Source organism: Rhea pennata, chromosome 2 (assembly GCF_028389875.1).
Source record: "Rhea pennata isolate bPtePen1 chromosome 2, bPtePen1.pri, whole genome shotgun sequence".
Classification (NCBI taxonomy): domain Eukaryota; kingdom Metazoa; phylum Chordata; class Aves; order Rheiformes; family Rheidae; genus Rhea; species Rhea pennata.
Window position 1 is genome coordinate 23,577,532 of NC_084664.1, and position 13,818 is coordinate 23,591,349.

Consider the following 13,818-nt stretch of genomic DNA (forward strand, 5'->3'; position numbering starts at 1 on the left):
AGCTTTTAGGTTTGTGGTATTATCTGTAATTTACGTTAAGGTTTCTATACAATTTGATTTCTCTTATGTTACATTTTGATAAAATAACTGATCAGCTGTGATCATTCATTATGAAATTATTTTCTTAAATTTATGTGACACATGCTGAAGATTCTCTTATTTTTTGGAAAATACAATATGTCTAACATTCAAGTATTATTTTAACTAGGAATAAAAGGAAAAAAAATAGTTTACAATCATTATCGTAGTGGTATCAAGTGGCGCTAGCTATAGATAGGTTGAATTCTGACCAACGATTAAACCTTAGAGTGTATGAATTATAAACAAACCCACAGTCTCTGTATCACATTGCTCAATTTTTAAGAAAGAAATTGAGAGAAGTGTATTAAAAACGTATTCATTCTAGAATTCTGACCTTTTGAGATAAAGATGCATAGTACTTTTATTTTTGAGTAAAATTTCTACTTTGGGAAAGCACTTTGTTTCTTTTCCTAATTAGAAGGTGTGTTAATTCTTCAGATAATGGTTTTATACCTGACACTCTCCTAGAAGATGTAATGAAAGCTCTGGACCTTGTTTCAGATCCTGAATAGTAAGTATAATAAAATTTAAGTACTACAGAAATATATACTAGTTAACCACATATTAGTTGTAATTTAGAGTTTTTATGAATTGTTCTCTTGCTTACACTTTGAGCACAAAGCATTATTTTTAGGTGCTTAAGTTAGCTTTAAATGAAATGGAGGAGATATTGGAATTAAACTGTTTTCAACTCTTGTAGCAATAACCAGAAGCCAAAAAAAAAAAGAATAAAAGGCTATGTGTATTATCATATGTAAATATATTTCCCTATGCTGACTAGGATGTAACTGTGTGCCAAAAGACCTGAAACTATTGTGTACAGAGGCAGATAACTGTTAGTTCTATGTACTGCTCCAGTTATATTTTTATTATGACCAACAATCGGTACCTTGTAGTCTTAGTAGTTGTCATTTGTTTCCAGAGTGACACCCTTGAATCCCACAATTAGAACTCAAGTTAGAGTGAACAGGGTAGTTTATTTTTGTTACATGGACAGGCAGGACTCATATTCTATGGCCTCTTCAATGCCAAAACTTGACCTACTAGTCATGTTTTGCCACTAAATGCTAAACCTAGAAAGGACAACTGTGTGTTTAAACTTAGCAGAATCACCTTCTGGAGTGATAAATGTCTTTCATAAGCTCAGGATCTGGTTTATTGTAGTCTAAATCACTTGTTCCTGTAAAATGGCTGTGGAAACTGCAAGTTTACTTACCACAGACATCTGAAATTTGATTGAGGCAATTTTCTTTCATTTCAAATGTTATAAAGTACAACTGGCTTTACTAAGCTGTTCTGGATAGAGAATAAGGGTGAAAATGGGAGTCAAAAGACACCATGGAAACTGAAACCCAAGAAAATACTAGACAGAAATGCAAGCATTTGTATTTTGTCAAAAAAATGGTGAAAATTGCAGAAGGTTAGTAAGAAAATAAGTCTTAGTTTGAAGGGTCTGAAAAGCTTCCTTTTGGCCTTTGTGTTCTGCTGCCTCAAATCTGAGGAAATTTTCTCTCTGCATTCATTCTTTTTTCCATGTTTAGGCTTTAAGGCACTTGTGGCATAATGCTGGCCTATTTTATTGTACATAGCACATTAAATATAAATTGATGTAGGAAGAGTCAGTTGGAAGGCCTGCTGTATTGAAAGGATCTCACTGGAGATCAAACCATGCAATATTCATCCTTGAAACATCTCCTATTAAATAAAAAAAGTTGTCTGATACCATTGTCTTGAGGACTTACTGAGTTTTGGTTCTACATGTCCTGTGTATTTACTGTAGAACAGAAATACAAATAGCACATTTCAAACTTCATACAGGCTTTTCTATTGCTTTATTAAAAAAAAAAAAAAAAAAAAAAAGTATAGCTTGCAAGTGTGCTATTTGCCATCTTGATTTTGAGAACTAAATGAAGATTCTTTGTCTATGATCATCTAATCTGAAGTTTTAAGCTTTTCAGAATCTAAAAGTGATTAACAGTCGGATCTGCAGAGTTGAGGAAGTTTAGAGGGAAGACGTTATAGAGCAGACATTGATTCACAGGATGGATTAGCCCTTTCAGTACTGAACTGGTTTACACAAAATGGCATGTTAGTCTTTTAGTAAATAGTTCTGAGGACCCAGCTCTAATTGTTCGATTTATTTTGTCTATTTCTAAAAACTATCTGATATTCCTTAGGACACTCTAGATTTAAACCAGTTTAGCCCTGCCAGCTCTCTGGCTCCTACTGGCAGTTTTTGACCGCACATACATCTTGGCCATTGCAAACTGTCAGTGTAGGTTCCTTGACATTCATCACCTGTTTAGTTAAGATGCTACACTTTGCACTGTAGTAGCTGAAGCACATGCAAATGTTTGCTCTGCTAGCTCTGAGGTGATGTATGTACTAGTGACAGTCTAAACAGCTCTAGCTATTTGCTGAATGGAAAGGATGGCCTTAGTTGGAACATTCACCTGTCAAATTTTATTAACTTCCTCCAGTAGCTTAACTGATTGTGTTTTGTACACTGTGTAGATTTAAAAGCTTGGCATGACTCTGCTTTTTTAAATAATTTTTTTATATTAGTGAGTACATAAATGCCTTTATTTTCATTACATTAATTTGAGAGCATTTTCAAAATTATCTTAAATATGTCTTGGTCCTGTTCATGAACCTGGTGTTCTTAGAGCCTATTCTAGCATTTCAAGACTTTGAGTAGGTTTCGGACAGCTACTTAAAAATCTTTGTTTTGTAATTTGAGAGCAACAAGAAAAATGAACAAAAGGATTAAAGTCCAGTATCATGTAAATCATCAGTGCTAATATCACTCAAGTCATGAACGTTCATTTTTTTTTAGATATTAAATGTACGTAGTTAATAGGAAATCTCATTCAGTTTTAAGAATTTTAAAATTTCCCTTTTAAAAACCTTAACAGAGCCACTCTTCTTTTAAGAGTTGCATAACATTTTGTGTGTATTGAGGCACAAATACCTCAATTTGTGCCCCAATACACAAATTGAGGCACAAAAAATGCAGATAATTTACTACTGCCATGTTAATGTCAAGAAAGCGAGCTGCTTAAAAATGAAGAAATGTAAGTGGTAGCCAAAAGGATAGGATAGTTACTCTGGCAGTAATCAAAAAAGAATGTAGAAAGAGAAACTTCCTCCCCTTAGCCCTCAAGAAAAAAAAAAAAGGCATAACTGGTTAAAAGCAGAATAGAGAAGGCTATAAGAGGCAAGACTGTCTTTTGAAAAGAAAATGTAGTGTCTAGGTGAAGAAAACAGGAGAGAACATAAATTTATGAAAAATTAAATGTAACTACAAAACTAAACTAATTCTGAAAAACATCAGTATAAAATTGCTGAACTGTTTTGAATTACATACCATTGTAAAGTCTCTTGATATCAGAGGAATGAGAAGGTGACAAATGGACAATAATACTTAGAAAAGGATTTGAAGACTAATCTGAGGAGAATTGACTAGTGAATGAGTCATCTGTAAATGTGGAATAAGAAAGAAATAAGAAGAAATTTTCTCTTGTAAGTGAAAGGATGGAAATGAATGTCATTTTTCTTAATGGAGAGAGGTCATCAGAGGTATCTTACAGGAATTTGTACTAGGTCTATATAGGTTGTCATGGCATGGATGTGGATTTGAGGGTACAGATCAATGTGAAAAGATTTGCTGCTGATACAAAAGTATTCAAGATAATACACATGAAAACTGGCTTGGAAGAGCATCAAAAGTTACTGGGAGATAAACTGAGAGCTAAGCTTCAGTACAGTAAATGTAGATAGATTGCACAAGGGATAAAACCATCCTGACTTTTACATGCACAGTGTTGGGCTGTAAACTAGATATTACTATTCAGAAAAGAGATCTTAAACTGATACTCCCTGGTAGTCAAACATACAGAATGGAACTGCTAGGATTGCCGTTGTATAAATCTGTGATATTCCCTCAGTTTCTGTAGTTCTAGTTCTACCGTATTTCAAAAAGAATATTGTACAAAGGTATCAGTAGTGCAGGAAGCCTAATTCAAGGTGCAGAATGGCTTTAGTACAAAGAATAACTAGGTTAGGACTCTGACTTGGAAAAAAGAGACAACTATGTGAGTATGTACTAAAGGTTTCTAAAATCATGATTTTCGTTAAAAAATGAGTTTATTGTTTCTCACAATACAAGAATAAGGTGGTATCAAGTTGTCATCAAGTAGTAGGTTCAAAACATGGGGAGATACTTATTCACACAATATGTAGGTAAATTTAACTTGTGAATGGAGTTAATTGATGCCACAAGTGGATATGGGTTCAAAGACAATTAGGCACATGCATGGAAAGAAAAAATACATATTTTTGTGTTGTAGATACTGCCTCTCACTGAAGAAGTCTTTGAGCAGCGGACTGCTGGAAGTGGGGAGGGTAAACTAAGGATATCATTGTATGTTTGCCCTGTTGTACTTTATCATAAGCATCCACTACTGACCAAAGTTAGAAACAGGATACTGGGCAAGACGATCTGTTGGTTTGACCCAGTGTGGACTTTCTCGTGCAGTACAGCTTGTTACATTAGGCAAAAGGACAAGATAAATATGAATAAATCTTTACACACTAATGTTTATGGAAGTATATTGGTTAAATAGAAGCGTAATGGCATTTATTGACATTCATTTGTAATGACCTGAAATTATACCTTACTCAGGTCAGTAAGGCTTTCAGATTAGTCCTGTGTATTGTTATTATTTTCATTATTAATCATTTTGGGCTTCTCTGATATCAAGGGCACCATGTAAATATGAAATGTATCTGTGAAACTTAATTTTATTTGAATGTACTAAGTACTTCTTGGAGGCATTTTGAATCTCCATGTAAAAGCAGGTTGCTTGGCAATTACAGAGCTATATTTAAAAGATGACTGTTTTACGTATCTAAGCTCAAGAATGTTTACAAGACAGCAAAATGCCTTTTGGACTGTAAACCTGATTTTAGATTATATTGGATTTAAAATTACCAAATATGGTGGGTCTTTCAGAATTATCACTTATTTAATTTGAAATAGCAGATTACTTTTATTTAAAAATAACTGTGTTTTGGCAACTTGCATGCCACTCTGCTGCATTTGTCACTTATGCTTAAAAATAGAATAGTATTGGTATACTTGGCAGCCAGTACTATGGTAGCACAGCATAACTTAGTCATTCAAGAATAAAAATGTCCTACTAATGCTTTTATATCCAATGTTTTTGTCGTAGCGTAAACCTCATGAAGACCAAATTAGACCCTGAAGGACTGGGCATCATATTACTGGGTCCTTTTCTGCAAGAATTTTTCCCTGAGCAGGTAGTAAGTATAGCTTTATTGCTGCAGGGCATTGTGTAGTCTGCTTGCCATTGAGATTCATTTAACATTTGCATTGATATCACAGAGGTGTTTTTAATAATAAGTATTGCCATTTGATGCAAATGACCAGCAAGTAACTTTCAGGACTACGCAACAAATTGTAGACTTACATTTTGCATAAGGTGTCCATGATTTTGTAAGCTTTACACTGAAGAGAATTCCATTTTAGCAGCAAGTTCTAAAGTTAAGTTCAGGAAATATATATTACTTTGCATACAAAAATGAACTTGTCCCCTACCCAGAAAAGGAAGCTCATCTGAGTTTATTTTTTGAGAATGAAATTGTCATACTGTTTTTATCAATATTATAAAAGGCTACTGTAAATTGCTAGCAAATAGGAAAACATTGCAAACATATCTAAAACTATTTTTATGTAGCTCTCTTAACTTACAATTTTTAATGGCTTACCAGAAAACTGTTACAGACTTACCTTTAGAATACATTAAAGTCAGTATCTGGCAGGGTTATTGGAATTTATTTACAGCTCTTTCTGTTGCAAATACCCATTAGGGCAGTGCTACAGCACTGAAAAGAGCATGTTTGAACCTAGCACTGCTGTCCTCTTCCCCTCTCTCTACTTAGTCATGTTTTTCCACCCTCACATTGTCTCCCTTCCGCCACGAGGAACATCTTTGTACAGATATGTGGTAAACCGGAACAGAGAGTTGGGCTAGATGAGAGCCCTTTTACAGGTGCGTGGGAGGCTTGCTACATGGCCATGCAAATGCTTGTATTCGCCGAAGGCAGAGAGTTGCCTTAGGGACAGAAAGACTGGTTGGCCATGGCAAAAGGCCTGAGAGGGGGTGCTTCTTCGGAGACTTTTCTGGCTTACTATGTAATTGAAACTACATGACCTGATTTTTACAGTGAAGGAAATGTGAAATTAATATTTTTAAAATACCTTTGACAAGACTCTGTGTTAGAGATGTACAGCATACTGTAGCCAAAAATGGTAAGGACTGAATACACCATTAAGAGATGATTCCGCATCTAGACAAAAAGGTAGGAGTTGTAATGTTTGTTTTCTTGGGATTTGCAGAATTAGACCTGCATTTTACTCATCAGCTCTTTCTTCTTACTTTCATTTCTGTATCCAGAAGTGGAAACATCTTTACAATAGAATATGATCTTATTTCTTACAATGATTTTACACTTGTAAGTCTGTAAGACTACTGTATTTAATTTTAGGCCCTGGATGCCTAGATTGAGCTTAGAAGGCCAAAGTACATCCTCCAGAACTGGCTGTGCCTAAACCATCCAGTACTGAAGGCCACAAATAGCTGGAGGAAGAAACACCCATTGTATGTGGGGCTGCCATGGCTGTGCTGCCTCTTTCCTGTTCCTAAATGGATTGTCAAGTGAATAAGGCGAAATAGGGAAGGAAGCATAGTGGAGTCTTGGGCAGATTCCTGCCTTTGTCACCTAGAGAGTGGTGGTGGTGGAGGAACTCTTTACCTCTTGTAAAGTCAGAGGTCCCAAGTCAAGGCCTGTCTGTCAAGCAGAAATTCACTGCTGCGCATGCTTACCTACTACTGCATTTTATTTGCACTGTTGAACCTTCACTAGCTCTAGTACAAAACATGGAAAGTGTTTCTGCCTTAGAGTACAGTCTGAACCATCAACACACTCGGGACTGGGAGCTGCCGAATCAATTTGTGAAGTAACGCTGAGGGCAAGGATATGTGTCAAATCAGTCTGTGCTCTCCGAATCAAATAGCAGGAGTCCTTCCCTGTATTTAGACTTAGTTCAGAATTATTTCCAGAAGTGAGTGTCTCCAGAAGTGAAGAAAGATGTCTTTCTTTAAAATACTATGAAGGGAGAGGATGCTCATGATGGTTGGAATTGTTAATGTTCCCTTTATGCAACATTTGAACACTATCTAGTGCTTGGGAGATCCAGATTCAGTTCTTCCTTTCCTGAGGATTCTGATCCAAATTCTTGCTCTTCTAGAAAGTACTAAACACCAGCTTGAAGGAAAGAAGGGACCTCAGCTTCCCTTTTTGAAGTTGTTGGATTTGAAGAAAAAAAGATCATTTAGGCTGCAAGAGCAAGCATGACTCTTGACTCTTTAGTGCTTAGAGCAGTCACCTGGAGAAGGGGGATTCCTGAATTTCCCTGTATGCACTTTTTTGGAAAAAAAAATGCGCAAAAGTCGACATCTGTGGGACCGGAACTGGAAACCAACACTTCTTAACCTTCAGCATGAGCATGCCTTCATCAGAGAAAAGAATGTGTGCTCTTTTTCCTTTGCAGGGTAGTTTTATCTATCCTTGTGAAGCAAGTTCTGTAAGATAGAGTTACCCTTAACTTTTTCTTCTGTACCCTCTCTGCACTGAATAGCCTAGGTTGCTGTCTGAGATCCGTAGCAAGATAAGGTTTTTGAATCCCTCCAAGCAGAAGAGAAAAATGAATGAAGGCTTTTTGTATTCTCATGAGTCTGCTGTAACCTGAGCAGATCTCTCTCCAGCCTTGACCCCTCACTTTTTAAAAAAGGGATACAGTTTTGTTTGGAGCCTGGTCCAACAGGCATAAAAGAGATGGTTTAACTCTTAATTTGTGTATCCTAACTCAGCTAAATGCAAAGCTTTTCAGGCCTTTTTAGGACTTTTAATTTTAGGAAATTAAGGCATTTAAACGCCTGGAATGTTTAAGCCTGACAAGTGCTGTACTACTACTGTTAAGCAGCAACTGAGCAGGTGTTTTCAGAATTAGCTTAGTTAGGCAGACTAAGAAGTAAATAACTCTAGCTCTGAAATGGAGTGGGGGGAATTGGATATAGTCATTAGTAAATTTAACTTAGTAGCATCCAAGCAACTGGTCGTGCATACACATAACTGAGGCTACTACTTAAGGTGTCCAACTTGAATAACTAGGACAGATTCTATATCCATAGTACTTAAGTTATAATTTAAAGTGTCCAGACAAGCACTGAAAATCACAACTTGTTCTTGAAAATCTGAGGAAAGAAATTATACTTTTTTTTTTTTTTTAACAACCTGCTTGTGTCTTTCTGCTTAAATGTTTCTGTGTAGTTGTGAAGACAAGAAAGACACTGTCAAGATACAGTGTATATATTACATGAAATTAACTGCCTTTTTTCTACTAGGACTCTAGGGCTTCAGAGTCATTCACTGTTTACCACTACAATGGACTGAAGCAATCTAACTATAATGAAAAGGTAAGATTTGAGAAACATAAATCTAGCCTTAGATAAATTAGTGTGCAAAACTGACTCCCAATATTGACATACAAAACTGGCCATAATTGCAGATAAAGTACTTTTATTTGAAACTGGCTTTTTACAAAATCATTCTTTGTATATTTTTCTTCCAAAGTGATACACTTGGATTGGAAACTGCCTTGTGCTGCTGATCGTATTTTCACTTATATACTTGATTGGTTGGCTGGACCACATCTCTTAAGCTATACTTTTTCAGGAGAGTGGTTAGTTCATTCAGGAGAAGTGGGATCTAAACTATAGGCAACGGAGATGCAACACAGACAAACTATAACTTCTATAATAACTATGTATCTGAATTGAGATGTTTGGAAATTTTTGTGATGTATTTGTAGTATTCCAGACTTGCTTCAAAATGAATTTTTTAGAACCACTTAGTTGGGAACAACAAAAAAGAAAACATTCGCAGTTCCTTTTTTTTTTTTTTGGGGGGGGGGGGGGGGGGGGGGGGGGGAGGAGGCATACATGATACATTATGATCAATTCTAAACCAATTCTGAATAAACACTTAGTGTAGAAGAATATAAGGAATTAATAGATGTCGGGAACAAAGAAATGACTAGAAGTGTGAAAACTTTTCCAGAAAATGGAAGTTGGGGTTATGAAGTCATTACAGTTACCACTGTGAAATATCCAGCAGTTTTGTATACCAAAACACAAGCAAAAACATTCAAAAAGGCATTTATTTTTAATATTCAACTTATGTATATAACACAAAATTTAAAGGCTCGTTTTCAGGGAATTCTGTCTGCACTATTTTAAATGTTGCTTTATGAATGGAACTACTGGAAATGTAAGTTTAATTCTGTTGAGGATTCATTCCATAAAATTAAGCATAAGGTACAATTTCTGCATTGTACCTTTTGGTCTGCTTTAGGTGAAAACAGTTCAAACATCTTGGTCTTAAATTGGGGCATCGAAGCAAGTTGTCTGATCTCCAGCAATGCTGAGTATCTATACATTCTGAAATTACATCCTATACTTCACATCAGTTATGGTATATGAATACATGAAGTTAATGTTGATTTAATATTTTGGCCTTCTGCTTTATCAAAACTTCCATGCAGTTATTTTTCTTAACTTTTCTTTTGTTCTGCCCTCTGTGCATGCTCACTCTCTTTCTAGTTACATGAAAATTAAAAGACCAAAACTCAGTAATTTTTTTAACTTCTAGTAGTAGTTGCCTGTTTAGAAAGTCCATCATTTTTGTAATTATGAAGTCCAAACAGATAAATTTTATTGCACTAAAAATACTTATTTCAAAACCATATTTTTGCAGTAAAACCTTTTTTTCTGTTGTTTTTTTTCTTTTCCTAAAGCACAGTCTGGCATAGGGAAATGCTTTTTAGTATAAGTGATAATTTTTACATTGTTTTTTTCTGACAGACAGAAAAGCAAATTGAGTTGGGTGCTCCATTGTCACTGAATTTGTGCATTGTATTTTCTAGCTTTTTTTCTACAGTTTTGGCCTTTACAATCCATTCATGTAAACTGAGTGGATATGACCTGATTAGAATTTTCAAGCAGTAGAGTCTAGAAGATTAGGTTCCTTAGATTTCATATTTCATTTTATTCAAAACAAAACAAAAAATATGTAGAACTTTGTGAACTTGATTTTTGTTGTAACTATGTTCCTAACCATGTGAAAATAGTCATCTAATCTTAGAGATTTTAAACAAAATAGGCTGACATAATTGAGTTTATTTTGACAGGTCATGTATGTAGAAGGCACAGCAGTTGTTATGGGTTTTGAAGAACCTATGCTACAGACTGATGACACTCCTGTAAAACGGTGCTTGCAAACCAAATGGCCATATATAGAATTACTCTGGACCACAGATCGATCTCCTTCTTTAAACTGATGTGTTTCATATATAAACAACATACTACTATCAAATGCTTGAATGGGGATATAAGAGTTGGTATTTGCTTAGAAAGTGGTATACTTTGACTATGTGAAGTTATACACTGGTATCACTGACAAATTGTAAATAATGATTACAAACACTTTTTCAGTGTTAATTGGAATATTTAATTTTTTAATCAGATTGATTTCTATTATAATAGTTTGTCTCTTTTGGCCGCTATAGTACTGTTAATGTGAGTTATCTTAAAAAAATTATAAAGTTTTAAAATTATTCTGCCATCTCATGAAGATTTGAAAAGTGAAAAGTGTCTGATATTGCAGAATCTGCATAGTAGATGTCAGATCTTTAAAACATAAAACATATTCAGCTTCCTCTGAATCATATAGGCATGTTTTATTATTTAAACAATATTGGCTTACATTACAGTACCACCATTTGTGGACTAGACTGGCCTTTGCACTGAAAATGTTTAAATGAGTTTAGACTTTCTGCAGTTTTTCCTAAAATCCAGTTTTACCTAAAGAGCTTGCACAATGTGATATAAATAAGATACATTTCTAGGACTATTACTAAGTATAATTCATAAATATTCTTTCTTGGCAGTTGTATATTGCTGTGGCTTAGTTATCAGGCATGCTAAAAGTGAATAAAAAATCTGAGGAAAAATAGATGTATTAATATTTATTTGAATTTGTATAAAAGAAATGTAGAAAATCAACAGCAGAAAGAATTTCTTGTTCTGTAATCTTTAAACTGTTCAAATTTATAATATTGCCAAATACCTCTTCTCAATATGTCCAAACAGCAGTGTAAGCCAGCTTTATTGTATGTGTTAAATGCATGAGAACATCTGTTATTACATTATTATATTCCTTTATTTATTATCAACTTGTTAGCCCTAAAATAAAATCTTTTCCTCGACTCATGATGTTTTAAGTTTGCTTTTGGGGTCCAACCTGTTCACTGCCTCTTTTATATGATGAAAAGGAACCTCAGGTTTAGAAATGACAGTTTTGAAAATGAACACATCTCAGGAAAAAAAATAAAAAAAAAATATTGTATCTTAACTGTGAATGCAGGGCTTACATTAATGCCAACAAGGCTGAGAATTTGCATTCAGGTTGCTTTTTTAAAAAACTTTCATTTTATGTGCAAGTAAAAGTGTGGGACTAGAATGACCATGACACAGGAAAACAAACTGCCTTGATCAAAATGAGCTATGTAGTGGAGATGAGAAACCGTTGTTGGAGAACCTGCACTGTAAATTACATGGTAATGGTAGAAAGAAAACATAATCCTTTGCTTGATACTTGCAAATTTCTCTTCTGCAAGATTGTAGAATATATTTACTGTATTTACATTTGGAAATGAGTGAATGGTAAGGTTCCAATCATTACTTGTTTAAAAATATAACTCCTGAAATTACCATGACCATTACTGAATGATAACGATGATAATTTGAAAAAACTTTCTTAATTCATGTTGCCTGACTCACTTTACTTACAACACAAGTATTCAATCTGACTCTGGTGTTAAAAGACTTGTGCAACAGTCGTATTGCTAGACAAAAGTATCACAGAATGGTTGAGATTGAAAGGCACCTTTGGAGATCATCTAGTCCAAACCCCTGCTCAAGCAGGATCACCTAGAGCACATTGCCCAGGACCATGTCCAGATGGCTTTTGAATATTTCTGGGGGTGGAGACTACACAGCCTCTCTGGGTTACCTGTTCCAGTGCTCCATCACCCTTGTAGTAAAAAAGATTTTTCTTAGGTGGAACTTCCTGTGTTCAGTTTTTGCTTGTTGCCTCTCGTCCTGTTGCAGGCACCGCTAAATAGCCTGGCTTTCTCTTCTTTGCACCTTCCATCACATATTTATACATATTGATAAGATCTGTTTCCCCTCCAGTCCCCCACACCTTATCTTCTGCAGGCTGAGCAGGCCCAGCACTCTCAGGGTTTCCTCATATGTCCCTTAATCATAGCCCTTTGCTGCAGTCACTCTCATAGCTCCATGTCTCTCTCATACTGGGGAGCCCAGAACTGGACACAGCACTCTAGATGTGGCCTCATCAGGGCTGGATAGAGGGGGAAGTTTACCTTCCTCGACCTACTGGCAACACTCTTCCTAATGCACCCCAGGATACCGTTAGCTTTCTTTGCCGCAAGGGCACATTGCTGGCTTGTGTCCAACTTGTCCAACAGGACCCCCAGGGCCTTCTCTGCGAAGCTGCCTTCCAGGTGGTCACCCTCCCTGCACTGTGTTCTGATCCTCCCCTGCCACATCTCTGCTGTTCCACCATTTGCTGTCTCATGCACTAAGCAGCCAGTCTGTGTTTTCATAAAGATGGGAGATTGGCTCGTTAGGTTTTGTTTTACTTTGATTTTATGTGATTAAACTAGTTAATATTTTTAAACCAAGAAAAATAGAATTTGCATGAGATTTCCTCTTGAAAGGAAACATTTTTCTAGAGGCTATAAACTTAGGTTGCTAGATGACTTGGTCTGTCCCTTCTGAAATTAGCTTTAATACTTTTCATACATGGATTACTTCTGATAATATTTTTAACTTGGACAATGTTCACAGAGGTAAGACTCAAAACTGAATGCTGAATATAGTTTGTCAGCATGTCAGCTTGAATTTATATCCCAATAACTAGAGTCTGGGGGAAGAAAAAAGGTCTCGTAGTAAAATTACTAGACTAAAGGGAATCCAGCAAAGTTTGAGGTACAACTTAATGATTTTGTTCTTAACTGAACTGGCCAGAAGCAAAAATTTTCAGGCTTTTAATTCCCAGACAGAAGAGAGCCAGCAGGGGTGAAACATATGTAAATGAGCCCCCTAATTAACTTAGGCCACACTCAAATTCCTCATTGCTCTTTAACTTGTATACTGGCTAAAATTCATCCTTTTCAATTAGAAGGTACTAGCAGGGGCTCAGATTCAGAAGCTGGCAATACCATAGCTGGTAAGAAATTCGTGCTCCTGTTAGAGCATGGTCACATTGTCCTTTATCCCTCTTGCTTCACGGTCTTGTCCAGCTATTCAATACAAAATATTGTCTGTGCAATGGCTCCAATTACAATTCAAGAAAAGGCCTCCTTACCACAGAAACTTAACTAGGAAATAATTAAAGCAAATAGGTGAGCTTTCCTATGTGGATTGGACACCTGGGCTTCATTACTGGAGTGTTTTGAAAGGATTTATGGCCAGTAATTTTAACAAGATTTATGATGTAAAAATCCTA

The 13,818-nt window shown here is 35.7% G+C and overlaps 1 protein-coding gene across 2 annotated transcripts in view; it reads left to right on the plus strand.

Annotated features, from left to right (window-relative positions):
• Nucleotides 1–11,495, plus strand: part of MINDY3 (MINDY lysine 48 deubiquitinase 3) — a 61,914-nt gene extending 50,419 nt beyond the window's left edge. Inside the window, exons 12-15 of one of the 2 annotated variants that reach the window (XM_062569067.1) lie at nucleotides 520–592; nucleotides 5,316–5,406; nucleotides 8,571–8,642; nucleotides 10,415–11,495. In XM_062569067.1, coding sequence (XP_062425051.1) covers nucleotides 520–592; nucleotides 5,316–5,406; nucleotides 8,571–8,642; nucleotides 10,415–10,564 — 386 coding nt within the window. In that variant the 3' untranslated portion in view covers nucleotides 10,565–11,495. The remainder of the gene's footprint in view (nucleotides 1–519; nucleotides 593–5,315; nucleotides 5,407–8,570; nucleotides 8,643–10,414) is intronic. The other variant, XM_062569068.1, reaches the window with a different exon arrangement.
• Nucleotides 11,496–13,818: the final 2,323 nt, after the last annotated feature.